Source organism: Somniosus microcephalus, chromosome 3 (genome assembly GCF_052327205.1).
Source record: "Somniosus microcephalus isolate GS21.2 chromosome 3, FLI_Smic_1.0, whole genome shotgun sequence".
NCBI classification, from domain to species: domain Eukaryota; kingdom Metazoa; phylum Chordata; class Chondrichthyes; order Squaliformes; family Somniosidae; genus Somniosus; species Somniosus microcephalus.
Window position 1 is genome coordinate 298,442,032 of NC_140989.1, and position 14,137 is coordinate 298,456,168.

Here is a 14,137-nt window from a genome sequence, read left to right on the forward strand (position 1 = left end):
GGATTGTAGCCCCCACCCCCCAGGGCTTGAAACCCCCCCCGCTGCCCCCACGGCAATGCTGCCTCTGCAGATGCAGAGATCCACCTATAGAGGTGGGTTTTGGCAGCCCTTTTGCAGACTGTCATGCCCCCCCCCCCCCGCCCCCCACCCCCACCCCAGCAGCAGCAACATAAAATTGTTGCTCTCTTTTCTGGCCATGAGTAGCTGGCCCGGAAAAGCATTTTTTTTTTCTTTGTGGTCTGTACGTGTCTTCCCCAGTGATTGGCCAGAAAGAAAGTCTCACCCTACCACTTTGAAACAACCGAACAAGTTCCAGGTTTTCTGCTGTTTTTTTGCTGTGGAATATCCCTCGTTATCAATAGGGCAGATTTCCAGTTCTGGCAATCTTGGGCGATATTATGCAGTCACTTCTTCAAGTAGGAAATAGTTAAGCACTTGTGCTAAGGACTTCAACGTTGCAAACAAAAAAAGCAGAATAAGGTTACAATGATTGTTTAGTTGTAAAATCTTTTAAATGTGATGCAGTTCACAAGGGTGTCAACACTTAATCCCCAGAATTACACTTGGGGTTAACAATAATATTTGGTATCTAATTGAAATGAAACATGTGTGTGGTGTGGCAGCTACAATGTAACCATTGATTTACTACATAGCGATCTATTGATTATCAAGCTTTTTTATACAAAGTGGTTGCTAATCACTTCAAACACTTTCATAAGGGAACAAATGCTTTCTGGGGAGGAGTTGAGAATTGATGGCATTTACTCGTTAAGTAATAATTGATAACTGGGTCTCTGAATCAGAGGTTGATTCCAGTTATCAGTTTTGAAGCAGCAGCCTGAGGCTCATTTCGACTGAACAGGAGACATTATTGTGTTGATAGCCTTTCAAACAAACAGCAAAAGCTTCTGTTTCTACCACCATGCAAGTTGTTAGCGGTCACACATCATCACAGTAAGAAGTGGATAACTCCCCGGTGACTTTGAACTGTGGTATTTGAATAAGAACATAACTGGCCTCAAAATTCTCCTCAGGAAAATGTTAGAGACCTGATTGCACCAGGTAATCCGCTGTTTCCAAGTTGCCTTGTGAAGGGCAGAATCTCCATCTTTTTTGTCGAAGGCAAATTGCAGCCAGAGTCAGGATTGGGACCCCCTGAGCCAGGATTTCTCACTCCTGAGGCTGTAAGAGGACCCAGGCTTTCGGTGGTAATCAGTACGCCGACTAATTAAGATATATCCTGGCCTCCACAATTATTTATGTGGGTCCACCAATGTGATGCAGACCAGGCAAGTGATCCAGACTCCCCAAGAGTGCCAAAATATTTTTTTCCCTAAATCTTGCCTGATCAGTCCCCTCGCTCAGGGGAGTGTGCCTGGGATCAGGAGCGAACTGAGCAACCCACCCCGCAACCCCCATGACAGCAGCAAACAGCAGAGTTTTAGTTGGCATGGGAAAGGCAGATTGCCATAGACGTGCCCAAAGTGATGCATGTGTCCACCTGCCCAATGTTAATGAGGTGCATTCCCACAAACCCACAACTTCCGGCGGGGTCAGTGCCGCAGGGCACCAGTAGGCACGATCCTATCCCAACTGCTGGGGTCGCAGCTCAGATTTTTAGAAGCTGGAAGAGATCACCAGGTCGCAAAAGACGATTCCTTTTCTGACAATCCCATCTACGCAATTTCTCAGCATGTCCTTCAATCCCTTTTCCCCCTCTAGAAATGCCTTTAATTGCCTCTTGAATTTATGTCCACTTCTAAGACTAGTCCTGGTAACTTATTCCACAAGTCTCATTGTGTCCACTCAATTTTCTTCCTTCTTCGACTTAAGATGCTGACCTTGCTGGGATATGGTCCCCAGGCACCAGCGGCACTTCAGTGCCTTGCCTCAGTGACCATTCTTCATGTGCCACTAGGCAATGTGTTTGGAAGCTCTTCATAATGCTGGCAGCCTGGCTGATTTTTCACAGGCGCAGCTGCTTTTTTCCAAATTGATACTGGTTGCAAGATTTAGGACACATTGGGGGCAACTTTAACCCCAAAAATTGGGTGGGTTGGGGTCGGGTGGGAAGTTAAAAAGTGTTAAAAAACTGACTCACGATCAGAACCCGCCTCCAACCCGCCCACTTCCGGTTTTAACAGAGGTGGGACGGTGGTGGTGGTGGTGGGGGGGGGGGGGGGGGGAGGCGGGCAGCCAACCTGCTCCCAATGGCGGGTTGCCTATTTAAATATTATAATGAGGCTGGCGTGCCTCAGATTTAACAGCATTTCAAATTTAACAGTGGCTGGTTGGATTTCGCAGCTCTTGGGAAACCAAACAGCTAATGGAAGGCGAGGACTGCTGGATCCAGGAGGTAAGTGCCTTTACACTTACCTCCTGGGTCCAACGTCCCTGCCTAACCCACCCCTCACAATCGGAGCCCCCCACGAAGCCTCCGATCATTCTTCCCCCCCCTCCCCCCGCAGGCAGTCTCCGATTGCCTTCCGGGCCTCCCACCCCACCGATGATCTTCAGGCCGGCCCTGATTTTCTCTCTCTGCCCGCCCCCTCAATCCTGCTCCGGTCCCCGATGTTCTCTCTCTTCCCCCCGATGCTCGAGTCCGGCCCCCGACCACCCAGCGGCCCCCACCCAATCCCTTCCTCCCACCTGCGGCCTAGTGCCACAGGCCTACCCGCCCGGAGCCAGCCAGCCTCTCCATGCGGGTGGGAAACAGAGCTTTCAAATGCAAATCAGTTCTCCCAGGTTTCCCGACCGCTTCCTAGTCACCCCGCTCCCAACCCGCCTCCCGATTAAAACTCCAGCTATTAAGACCAGATCTGGGCTTCACCCATTCTAGCGCCAGGGTTTTGTTTGGTGATCTGTCCTTCTTACTATTCCTTTTCTGATTCTCATTGCTTTCTTCCATCAACGCCACCCCCCATTTCTATTTACATAATGTTTAAAAAAAAAACTTTCTTCCATAGATGAGAAATACAAATTCAAGCACATGAAGTTATGAATAGGTAACAATGTCATTTGTTCTTTCTTTTCAACAAAAAGTTAATTTTCTTTAGGGTTCAAAATAACAAAGTGCATAGCGTTATAGTCTTTAGCTGGGGAGGGTGAGGGCACAACATGAGAACAGTTAATAATGAGAAAGGACCAATTAGCCCATCAAAGCTCATTCTTCCACCACCCAGCTCTTCCAGCCTGGAATCCCACCATATTTTGAATGTCCCGAATATCTTTGTCTTTATACAGATTAAGCCAAACATTTATTGCTCTTTGAGTAAAGAGGTTCTTCCTAATCGGTTTTAAATTTACTTTTCACAAATTCAAATTGATGTCCTCTGTCCTAATATCCTGACTTAATTTTAATAATATTAAGGGTTTAACCTAATCTTTATCATTTAATATTTTGCCTTCTTCAATTGGGTCCCCTCTTAATCTTCTCTTAAACCGAAAAGAGCCTGAGCTCCTCTAATCTTCCTGCATTTGCACTTTGGATATTTCTTGTTGTTGGCCTCTGCATAGTCTCCAATGTACACTTGTCTTTTTGTGGCACAGTGACCAGAATTGCTTACTACTGTACTCCAAGTATGTTGTGAGCAGTTCACATAACTTCTGTGGACTTGTGTTCTACTCTTCAAGTAATATATCCCAAAATTCTAATTGATTTTTTAAAATTACTTTACCATTTCATCTAGACATGGAAACAATAATGCTGTTGTTATTCACAGCTTCATTTCCAAGTTTCCCTGCATCGATTCAATTTTATTCATTGCATACTTGGGTTGCAGATTTTTTTGCCCAATAGGTAATATTACATTTGTCAAGATTGAGATTTTATTTGCCATTTGTCTGTCCAACTGCAGAACGCACCACCTTTCCCTAGTGCTCCAACTGTGAAGGGTAAGCTTCAATGCCAAAAACTGAACGCAGTACTCCAGGTGGGGTCTGATTGAAGCTTTGTACAATTGAAGCATCACATCCTCACTTTTGTATTCCAACCCCCTTGAAATAAAGACCAACATTCCATTGAGGTATTTGATTACTTTTTGTACCTGTGCACTAAATTTTAGTGATTTGTGTACATGGACACCAAAATCCCTTTGCTCCTCCACAGCTCCTAGTCTCTCATGATTTGAAAATAGTCTAATTTGTCGTTCATGGATCCAAAGTGCATGACTTCACACTTCCCCATATTGAACTCCATCTGCTATCACTTAGTCTGCCTATGTCCCTTTGCAACTTCCTGCTCCCATCTACACAACTTACTTTGCCTCTGTATAGATCCCTCTGGAACACCAATTGTCACAAACAGAGAATATTCCCTTTATCCTTACTCTCTCTATCCTACCTCCCTACCAATTATCAACCCGTGCCACAAGGTTACCTCGAATTCCATGCTCTTTCATTTTTGCTAATGTTCTCTTGTGCGTAACTTTATCAAATGCCTTCTGGAAGTCCATATAGACAAAATCCATAGACAGACACTCACCTACCCAATATTCCAGTGACCTCCTCAATAATGTAACTAGATTAGCCAGACATGATCAACCCTTCACAAATCCATGCTGATTCTTTTGTTCAGCTCCTACTTGTCTAAGTGCTCAGTCACTTGTGCCTGGTGATAGATACCAGGAACTTCCCCACAGCTGATGTTAAACTCAGTTCTGTAGCGAACTGGTTTTTACCTCTCTCCATTCCTAACTAATGGGGAAATAGTTACAGCTTTCCAATCCAATGACATAATTCCTGAATCTAGAGAGCTTTGTACAATTATGACTGATGCATCTGCAATTTCTTCACCTATTTCTTTTAATGCCCTGGGGTGGAAGCTATAAGGTCCTGGAGATTTGTTTATTTTAAGTCCCATTATTTTCTCCAATACTATTATTTAAAAACTTATATTAAATCCACTAGTTTCTTCTCTTGACTTATTTTTCGGCCCCCTTGTACCATTGGCATTTTGTCCTCTTCCTCCACTGTAAAAACGGACACAAAATACTCTTAACAATTCTACCATTTCCTTATTGACTATTCTAGTCTCACCTGCATCTGTCTTCAATGGGCCTACATTCCCCTTTGCCACTCTTTCTCTCAATATATATAAAACTTTTGCTGTTAGCTTTGATAGTCCTTGCAAGTTTTTTCATATTCCCTTTTTGCACCTCTTATTACTTTCTTTGTATCCCTTGTTGCTTTTTATAGTTCTCCCAGTCTGCTGGATTTCCACTTTTCCTTGCATTTGTGCAAGCCTTTTCTTTTAGCTTGGCACGGTCTCTTACCTCATTTGTTGACCACAGTTGCTGAACTATACGAGTTGGGCCTTTGTTTTTTTAGGAGTACATACTGGTTTTGTACCATCCCAAATACTTCTTTGAATACTTCCCATTGTTTGTCTTTAGGTTTACCCTTTAACAGTTCAGCCTAGTTTACTGTGACCAGCTTATTTCTCGTTGCTATAGAGATGTGTCCCCAGTCTCCAATTGTGTGGGATTACTTTGCACTAAATGCATATCCTATAGAATAATGATAGCTGAAAACAGGGAGGTAAATAATGAAATTTAAGATTTATATGGTGGTGTTATTCTCTTGTTAAATTATTGATATGTAAATTCAATCTTTTAATATGTTTATTGGGCTTATTTTGTATGCATGTACTCAAGCTTCATCATATCTCCTAACCTCAATAAAATATTTAACGGTTATAAATGAAAGTCTCCAGTATAAACAGGATATACGAACATATGCTTTTTATAACTATTGGAAAGTCATTTCAAAGTTGCCTGCCCTTAAGCTGGCTAGTTGGTATTAACAAAGCAAAGTGCTATTTGATAACTGTTGCATTTCAGAATGATCCTTTCAGAACACTAATTCTTGAAATTATTTTTCCAGATTGATAAAAAATATAAGCTTTCAGTTTCTCTCAGCTGCACACGTATCAATTTTCCCCAATATCCACACTAATATTATATAAAACACATTATGGGATCCTATAAGATGACATGGATTTGGCCCTTTCTAGAAATCAGTTTCTAGAAATGAGTGAAGTGAAACCATTTCACAGTTCCAGTACCAGATCAGTTCATATTTTTTTCCACAATAAGCTACTGAAAAGCTTTTTGAGATTAATTCATGGGATGGATTTTTTTGTATTAGTGCTCCAAGTGCAGAGCCTCATTTAATGTGTCGGTATTTTAGCCACAGAGATCAGAAAACCCGTGTGATTTTCAATCCAAATTAATGGGAAAACTGTCTGAAGATGGTCCCCTCTCCCCAGATTGAGTGATTGATCATGAACAGGATACTTCTGCCAGTATTGATACATCCTTGGTTCAGATGGCCCTGCCTTTTTAAATTGAAGAAAGCATGATAGTTCCAAGAGACAACATATGCTGATATGTCTGAACAAAGGAAAATAAAATACTTGCTGGAAAAAAAACAGTACATTACCTTTAAAAAAAGATATAATTCACCCATTTCCAATAAGAAAAATAATTATTCAGGCTTCAGCACTGAAAGAAGCACAACCTTGTTGCACAATGCAGCTACACAGTCAGTTTGATGGCTGTTATTATCGCCTCTTTACAGAATTTCTGTACCTAACAGAAGACAGTTAACTCCACTTAAATGAAAAACTGCTGAATGAATAACTGTTTCATGAATAGAGATTGAAAATCATATTTCGTTTAATGCCAGTGTATTCTCCTAAGTAAGGGTAAGCTCTTCCTGGCTTGCCTGCAGTAGTACCATCACTACTTCTCATAGTTATAAGAACATAAGAATTAGGAGCAGGAGTGGGCCATACGGCCCTTCAAGCCTGCTCCGCCATTCAATAGATCATGGCTGATCTTTGACTTATGACTAATTCCCAGAATGATATCTCAGTGCAGTGAGGTGGTTGCTAGACCCATTGGTTGCAATCTTTCCCTCTCGTCCTCTGTCTCATTATAAGAGTGAGATTATTATTCTCTTAAACTTTACATTTTCTCCTCCTCACCCATTTGGTTCATCACCTCTTCATCTAATGGTCCCCTTCTCTTCCTCCCGCTCTGCACCATAACTGCTTACAGTGTTAGGAGGGCTGCAGCCACTGGAATGTACTGCGGTCAAATGTGGCTCTACAATGCATCCTGAACCCACTAGTAATGCTTTGAGTAGCTGCCCCATCAATAAATGAAAATCCCGACTAGCTGTACTGCTGGTTGACACTGGATAGGTGCAGCTGTGTCCACAGGCACATTGCAGTTCCCATGGTAAATGTCAGCTACATGTTACAACGACAGCGCCTAATCCTAGCTGTTTCTTCTTTCCATCAATGAATAATATGCAAGTACACTCTAATGATTCACAACCTATTGCAGCCCAGACACACCCACTGTAGCCGCAGGCCATGGCATATGCTGTTTTCGGTTCTTCTTTTATCCTGCTCTACTTCATATTTCTGGCATCTCAAATCTTGATTCTGTCCATTTCTATCATCTCACCCACATCTATTGTTTCTTACTAAAACATGTCTCACCACTTTGACTTTTCCCCTTTTTCAATTTCGCTCTTACACTTTTTTGCTGCTGCTTCGGATCCAAAGGAGCACATTTGCTTGTTTGTTATGATTGCATTTATTTTGATCTCCAAAGCTCGATAACTCTCTAGAACCTGTCAACTTTTGGTCAAAGAAAATCAAGTCTATGAACATTAACTTTCCCTTTGCTGAAATCACTATTTTTGATGACTTCAATGGCTCCATATTTCTTTGGCCAAACACCAGTGCTGAGTCCTGCTACCCTGAACAAGCTCAAACACTTTAACCATCAACTTACCGTATTCCCATTTAGCCCAGTAATTCACCCAGTCTTCTAAGTCCCCAGCCTTTTCACTCTTTCGGAATTCATTGTACTCCACAAGCTTAAAGTATACTTTTTAAAACAGTAATTTATCATGAAGCAATAGTAGCATAGAACATCCGCAGTCTCCATACGAGACACCAAGAAAAAAAGGTTGTTGTACTCAGAGTTAAATATATGAAACCCTTACCTGTGCTGGAGCTGGAGCTGGTATTCAATCCACTGGGGGTCTGCCCTTATTGGTTGCTGATCCCTTCTTACCTACACCAAAAATATCAGTATCAAAAACCATATACTGCCTGGCCAGCAGGTAGCATACATGACATTTCCCTATACATGCTGCTCCTGTAAAGTCACTTGATTGAAATTATCAGATAATTCAAATTTATTTCAACCCTAAATTCTCATATTCCTGCATTGTTTATGTTGTTTAATTCCATTTATTGGTTATTTCACATTTTGAAGTGCAAAATTACTTTGAATTATCAGGAGTAGGCTAATCAAGTATTTTGGAAAACTCACTTTTATAACCTCTTACCTTCTTCACTTAGCAAGTGTGCCTTTGTCTTAGGCCAAGCGGATAATATTAACTTGGCATGAATGGAAGTATTTTATGTTGTTTGTGAGGGAAGGGGGTGGAAATACAGACAGCAGATGAGTCCCAAACTAAGTAAAAATCCAAATCAAACCCGATTAGCATCTGAGAGAAAGATTTCAGATGTGACCCTTCAACAGTTCTGATGAAGGGTCACATGGAAACAGTAAACTATCTATTGCTTTAATGCTAACTAACCAGGTGTGTATTCAAATAAATTCAGAATTGAAAATCAGTAACAACAGCAAAAATTTGCATTTATACACCGGCTGTAACATTAAAAAATGCATCGCATATAGAAGTAGATAAGAGAACAGGAATTTAAATGATGAAGGGAAAGATAGGAGGGGTGACTGGAAGCATGGCTGAATCTTTTGAGACGGTATTGAAAGGTGGAGAGGAAGAGGGATTTAGGCAGGGAGTTCCAAAGAGTAGGATGAAGGTAGGAGCAGAGCTCGACAATGATGCAGATGTGGAAATCAGCAATCTTGGTGATAGATAAGATGTGGGGTTTGAAGCTCAGCTCAGAGTCAAACAGGACACCAAAGTCTGAAGGCAACTGAAGGCTCTGCCACCAATGCTGGGGTGAGGGAAGGGTGGGATGCACAAAAGGTCTGAGTCAAAGACCAAAGGGGATAAAAGCTGGAGGAGGTTGCAGAATTAGGATGAGATGAAACCATGGAGGGATTTGAAGATAAGGATGCAGATTTTGAACTGGTGGGGGGTGGGGGGGAGTGTGGTGGGGGGCCAGGGTCAGAGATGGAATCGATGTAAATCAGTGAGCACAGGGATGATAGGTGATTGGGACGTAGTGCAGGACAAGGTAAAGGTGGCTGCAGTGGAACAAGTTGGAGGTGATGGAGGGCGGAGTTGGGAGATCAGAAAGGAGGACATTGGAGAAATTGAGTCTACAGATGACAACAGCATAGATTCAATTTTCAGTAGTGGAGGATTAAGGTAGGGGCAGAGCGCGACAATGATGCAGATGTGGAAATCAGCAATCTTGGTGATAGATAAGATGTGGGGTTTGAAGCTCAGCTCAGAGTCAAACAGGACACCAAAGTTTGATTCAGCCTGAGCAATTGACTGGGGCAAGGAATGGCATCATTGAGAGTTTATGTGATGGAGGCTGTAAACAATGGCTTTGGTTTTACCCATGTTCAGTTCAAGAAGGCTGTGATACATCCATGAATTGATGTTACTCAGACAATCTGACAGCAGGATTGAGCGAGATTGTAGAGAGATAGAGCTGGGAGTCTTTGGCATATATGTAAAAGCTGGCTCCTTTGCTATGGAAGATGTCACCAAGGGGCGGCATGTAGATGACAGAGAAGAGAGGCCTAGGGTGGAACATGGGGGATCCCAGGAGGTGATAATGCAGGGGAAGGGAAGAGAAGTTATTGCTAGCTGCTTTCAGACAGGCAGGAGTAGACCCATGAAAGGGTAGTCCCACCGAGTTGGAAATGAGAGACAATGGAGGAGGATGGTGTGGTCAGCCATATCAAATACTGCAGCGAGCTTGAGGAGGACAAGGACTCCCAAATCAAATATATCCAATTTGGAATAGTACCCATCTCATGCATGGCTCCACGTTACCGGATTTACATGTGCATAATGCCACAGTCTCAGTCACAACAATATAGGCCCCCCCTATTCCCCCCAGTCAGCAAGCTTCCGTGTCTCACACCATCTCGGCTCAGTTTCATTTGGGCTTTGATACGCCGGCCAACCTTTATACTGGTCAACTTTTCCCACAATCATTTGTTTCTGCTGATTGATGACTAAACTTAGATTTTTGATGGAACATAAGGTTGCATTTGGAAGGCCTTTCTTATTCTGGGGTCAACAGTATGCTGGAAAAAACACTAGGTGACAAAAAAAAAGCCATCCACAAATGCTGGAATCCATCATTTAAAATCTCTGAATATGCTTGAAATGCTGGGGATGCGAGTCAGTGCCTGATAGGGAAAGCTCGGTAAGGTTTCAGGTGCAACCTTTGATCAAAACTCAATTCAAAATATCAATCTTTGTCCCTCCCTCAATTGTAAACTGACCTGCTGTGCGTTTCCAGCATCTTCTAACTTGAGCACAAAGATGATATTTGTTTTCTTTGCTTAGATTTTCATAGTTGACACAAAAAGTGAAAATGCTGCAGTTTTTGCCTCTGGTATGTAAGTAGAAGAGGCAAAGAGGTGAAATGTTAGCAGCTGCATAAATACTGTGAGCAAACAGTTCACACATTGTGCAAACAAAACCTTTGGAGATCACTAAAGTGTTATTTCTCATAATTAGTTGACCCCTTTCCATCGCAGTCAATAACAAAGCAACATGAAGGGTATCTTAATGCTCGCTTACAACCTAGAGGAGTTTCATTTACGTCACAAGTGATTCTCACACAGCAGGAAATTTAAAAGTGCTGCAATCTTTTTTCTATTTTACAAACTGTTAGGTCAATTTTTAATTTTACCTCTTCTCCTGAACCTTCCAAGGAGGAGGGTTTCACAGGCATCAGACCCTCACTGCTACCTACCTCGAGGGGTTGGGAGGGGAGGGGGAAAGAGGGCTTGATTGCGCCCTCATTTTCCAGCAAGGTGTTTGTTATGTGCAGTACCTTGAATATCTGTGATTCAGCAGCACAGAAACTGCTCCAGAAGATACCAGTGCCCACAGAAGGTTTTTCTTAAGTTGCTTTTTTCGAGATTTCTTTGAAAACCCCACAAAAAATGGCCAGTTGCATTCATCTTCTCAGTTAATAGAGAGGTCTGGTGCCGCTGCTCCTGTGAGTGATACGCATTAACTGAGAAGCTGACTGTACAAATGTCATCTCTTTGTACCCGATTCTGCCACCAAATTCTAAATTTAATGATCTGCCTTCACAGAATTTCTTCCACACTGGCTATTTTCTCCCTGGTTTGTCAACTCATCTACTCTGCTCCACTCCAGATCCTGCTTTGCACTCGCAACTTACACCTATAAGTAGGCTTTTAGTCACATCTCTAAAGAAACTCATCCAAAACAAATCCTTCCATCTGAATGTAGCTGCATGGTGCATGCACATGTAGTCACACCCATTATGGATGGCGGGATAACCCTTGAGTTTCCCTATACGTCTTCCTGATAATTTGATATTGTCACCTCTGTTTTTTAATTTGTATGTGGCTGCATGTAACAGGAGGGAGAAAACGTGTGTAGGCCCCCTAACTTGTGATTTGATCACCCTCCAGATCATTGCCAGTGAGGCTATAGAGGAAATAGTGAACAGTGAAATCAGAAATCTCCCCCAGGGTTATTACAGTACAATCATTCTCATACTCTTCTCACCCTAGTTGCTCACTCACTACTACCAAGACATACAATGAGGCACGGGACCATGTGATTCATTCTACTGTCAGTTATATTTCAAGGGTTGCCAAGATGACAGCATTGTAGCCTATATTCCTCTTTTTCTCTCGGTGTGCCATCGGAACTGTGTCAGAGTCAAGTGGACAACACCTGCCACCACCTCATGGTATTTGGTGCTACTCATTTCTAACCTTGCAAGCACCAACTTGGGCACATTACTCTTAAAGATTTACATAACGAGGTGGAGAAAGAAACACCAGGTGGTGCACGGAGCACAGCTGATCAGGAGCAGGTGCTTGTGGTAGAGAAGCAGGAACCGACTGTCTGATGGGCCAACTCACATCTGTCCTTGGCTGTTGAGTCCAGCGATCTAGACCGCATGGAGCCTCCTTTGAAGACGGATGCTTCTGTGCCCAGAACGATGATTGGAGATGCAACCAAACACCCTTCATCAGCTGATGGTTAGTGTACAGGAGTCCACTGCCCACATCTAAGAGGTGTTGGTGGATGAACTCCAGAACTGCAGGCAAATATGGAGCATATGGCAACTCATGAACATCTGTAGTCACTGGCAGATGCCATAATGCCAGTTGTTGAATTTTCAAAAATACTCAGACCACTGCCAGAGGTCTTGGGATCTTGATTAGAATGAGCTCTCTTCCACTTTTCACTTGTTTGCAGATCACATTGAGAAAACCAGTAGTCAGGGTCTCATAGCTGTCACAGTTGCCATCAGGTCTTCTGGCTCACCGGTCAATAGCCACAGTGAAGCAGTACCCAGTAGCAAGGATATGGTTGGAGATGGCACAGGTGAAGGTGCAACCTCTCCAGAGAACACATCAGATCTGCCTACTGGCCATTCCGCTGACTATGCATGTGACAGTAAGCATGCAAGACCAGGCAGACTTTCTGGAGAAAGTAGCTGGACTGCTTGTGGAGATAGAGAGCTACCTCACTCTCAAGATACTCCTACTGACACACAGCGCATAGCTATCTCCCGGACTCCTATACAAGGAGAGCACATAGTTTAAGGACTACAACTGAACATCATACAGTGTCACCAAAGGGAAATACCAGGGTGTTAAATACTAGAATTACACACATTTAGGGTGTTAAAATGTGGTTGCAGTTAAGTCCAATTGTCCAGTTTAATGATTGTCCAGCTGAAGAAAAATGCTATTACTCGCTGGCAAAACAAAACATCAGTTACCTGCTTGATATATCTGTACACTACAGATTGACCGATGGTGCTCATGTTCCACATGGCACGCTAGAACGAACCCAAGACATAAGAGATAAGTATTGTGATGACTTTGACAGTAACCCAGCAGTAGAGTTTGGCTGGAGCTCAGATTTAAAGATGCAACACAACTTTGTCACTCTCTTTCTCTCCCATGAATCACAGTCCACAATGACAATGTTCCCTGCAAAAATCCAGGTAAGTGTACTCAGTCTGAAGATATGAGCCCTGAGTTTAGTCTGAGCCACCCGGCGAGAATGGGGCGATTTCAACTCAAACGCAGTGTGCACCCCGCCCGATTTTACGCTCCAGTGACTTCTTGACGTTCTTTCCGTGGGGGTTAAGTTAAAATTGGGACGATGGATTCTAAAGTAATGGATATTATGGGCTGTCTGTCTCTGGTGCAACCTCATCTGCCTCTTGTGTTCCTGCTTTTCTTCCTCCAAGTAGCATAAATTTAAAGGTATTCTCATACCCATGATGTAAATGTAAACGGCAGCAGCTGAAAATAGTAGTGAAAAGATTCTTGGTACAAATAACATGAAAATAAAGTGGGGCCAAAAATAAATATCCCAATAAAAACCTTTGACTGTATTCTTCTGCTGCAGACTCTAAAAATCAAACTGTAGGTATGGCAACCTCTTAACCTGTTTTATAGGGGCAGTTTTCAGCCAGGTCCTGCCCAACCAGAAGATGTCAGGCTGCGCAATAGACATCCCACAAGCACAATCTCCATTCTAATTTCTGGTGGCATAAACCACTGGCAAATTGACCCTATAAACCTGTATTCAAAAAAGTCCTGTTAAAATCAGTGGATAGGTGTAATGACAAACGACCACCAGAGGGCAGCAGGCAGCATCATCAGGAAGTGATTATTTGGAACAAAGAAATAAAGTGCATTAATACAGTGTGTTTCACATTGTTCAAATGTCACAAAGTGCTTCACAACCAATGCATTATGTTTGAAGTGCAATCACTGCAAACATGGCAGCCAAATTGCACACAGCAAGGATCTACAAACTGCAAATAAATATTTTTTTGTTAGACCAGACTTTTTTGAGGGGGTGAGGGGAAGGTTGGTTGATGGAGGAAGATTGGGCATGACATCAGGAGAACGCCCTGCTCTTC

The 14,137-nt window shown here is 42.7% G+C and overlaps 1 protein-coding gene across 1 annotated transcript in view; it reads left to right on the top strand.

The window, feature by feature from the left end:
* LOC147122085 (uncharacterized) overlaps positions 1-13,638 on the top strand; it is a 188,020-nt gene extending 174,382 nt beyond the window's left edge. The window contains exons 2-5 of the mRNA XM_085978172.1: positions 10,546-10,594; positions 12,451-12,651; positions 12,933-13,207; positions 13,618-13,638. Of these exons, the coding sequence (XP_085834298.1) occupies positions 10,546-10,594; positions 12,451-12,651; positions 12,933-13,207; positions 13,618-13,638 (546 nt within the window). The remainder of the gene's footprint in view (positions 1-10,545; positions 10,595-12,450; positions 12,652-12,932; positions 13,208-13,617) is intronic.
* The last annotated feature ends 499 nt before the right edge of the window (positions 13,639-14,137 follow it).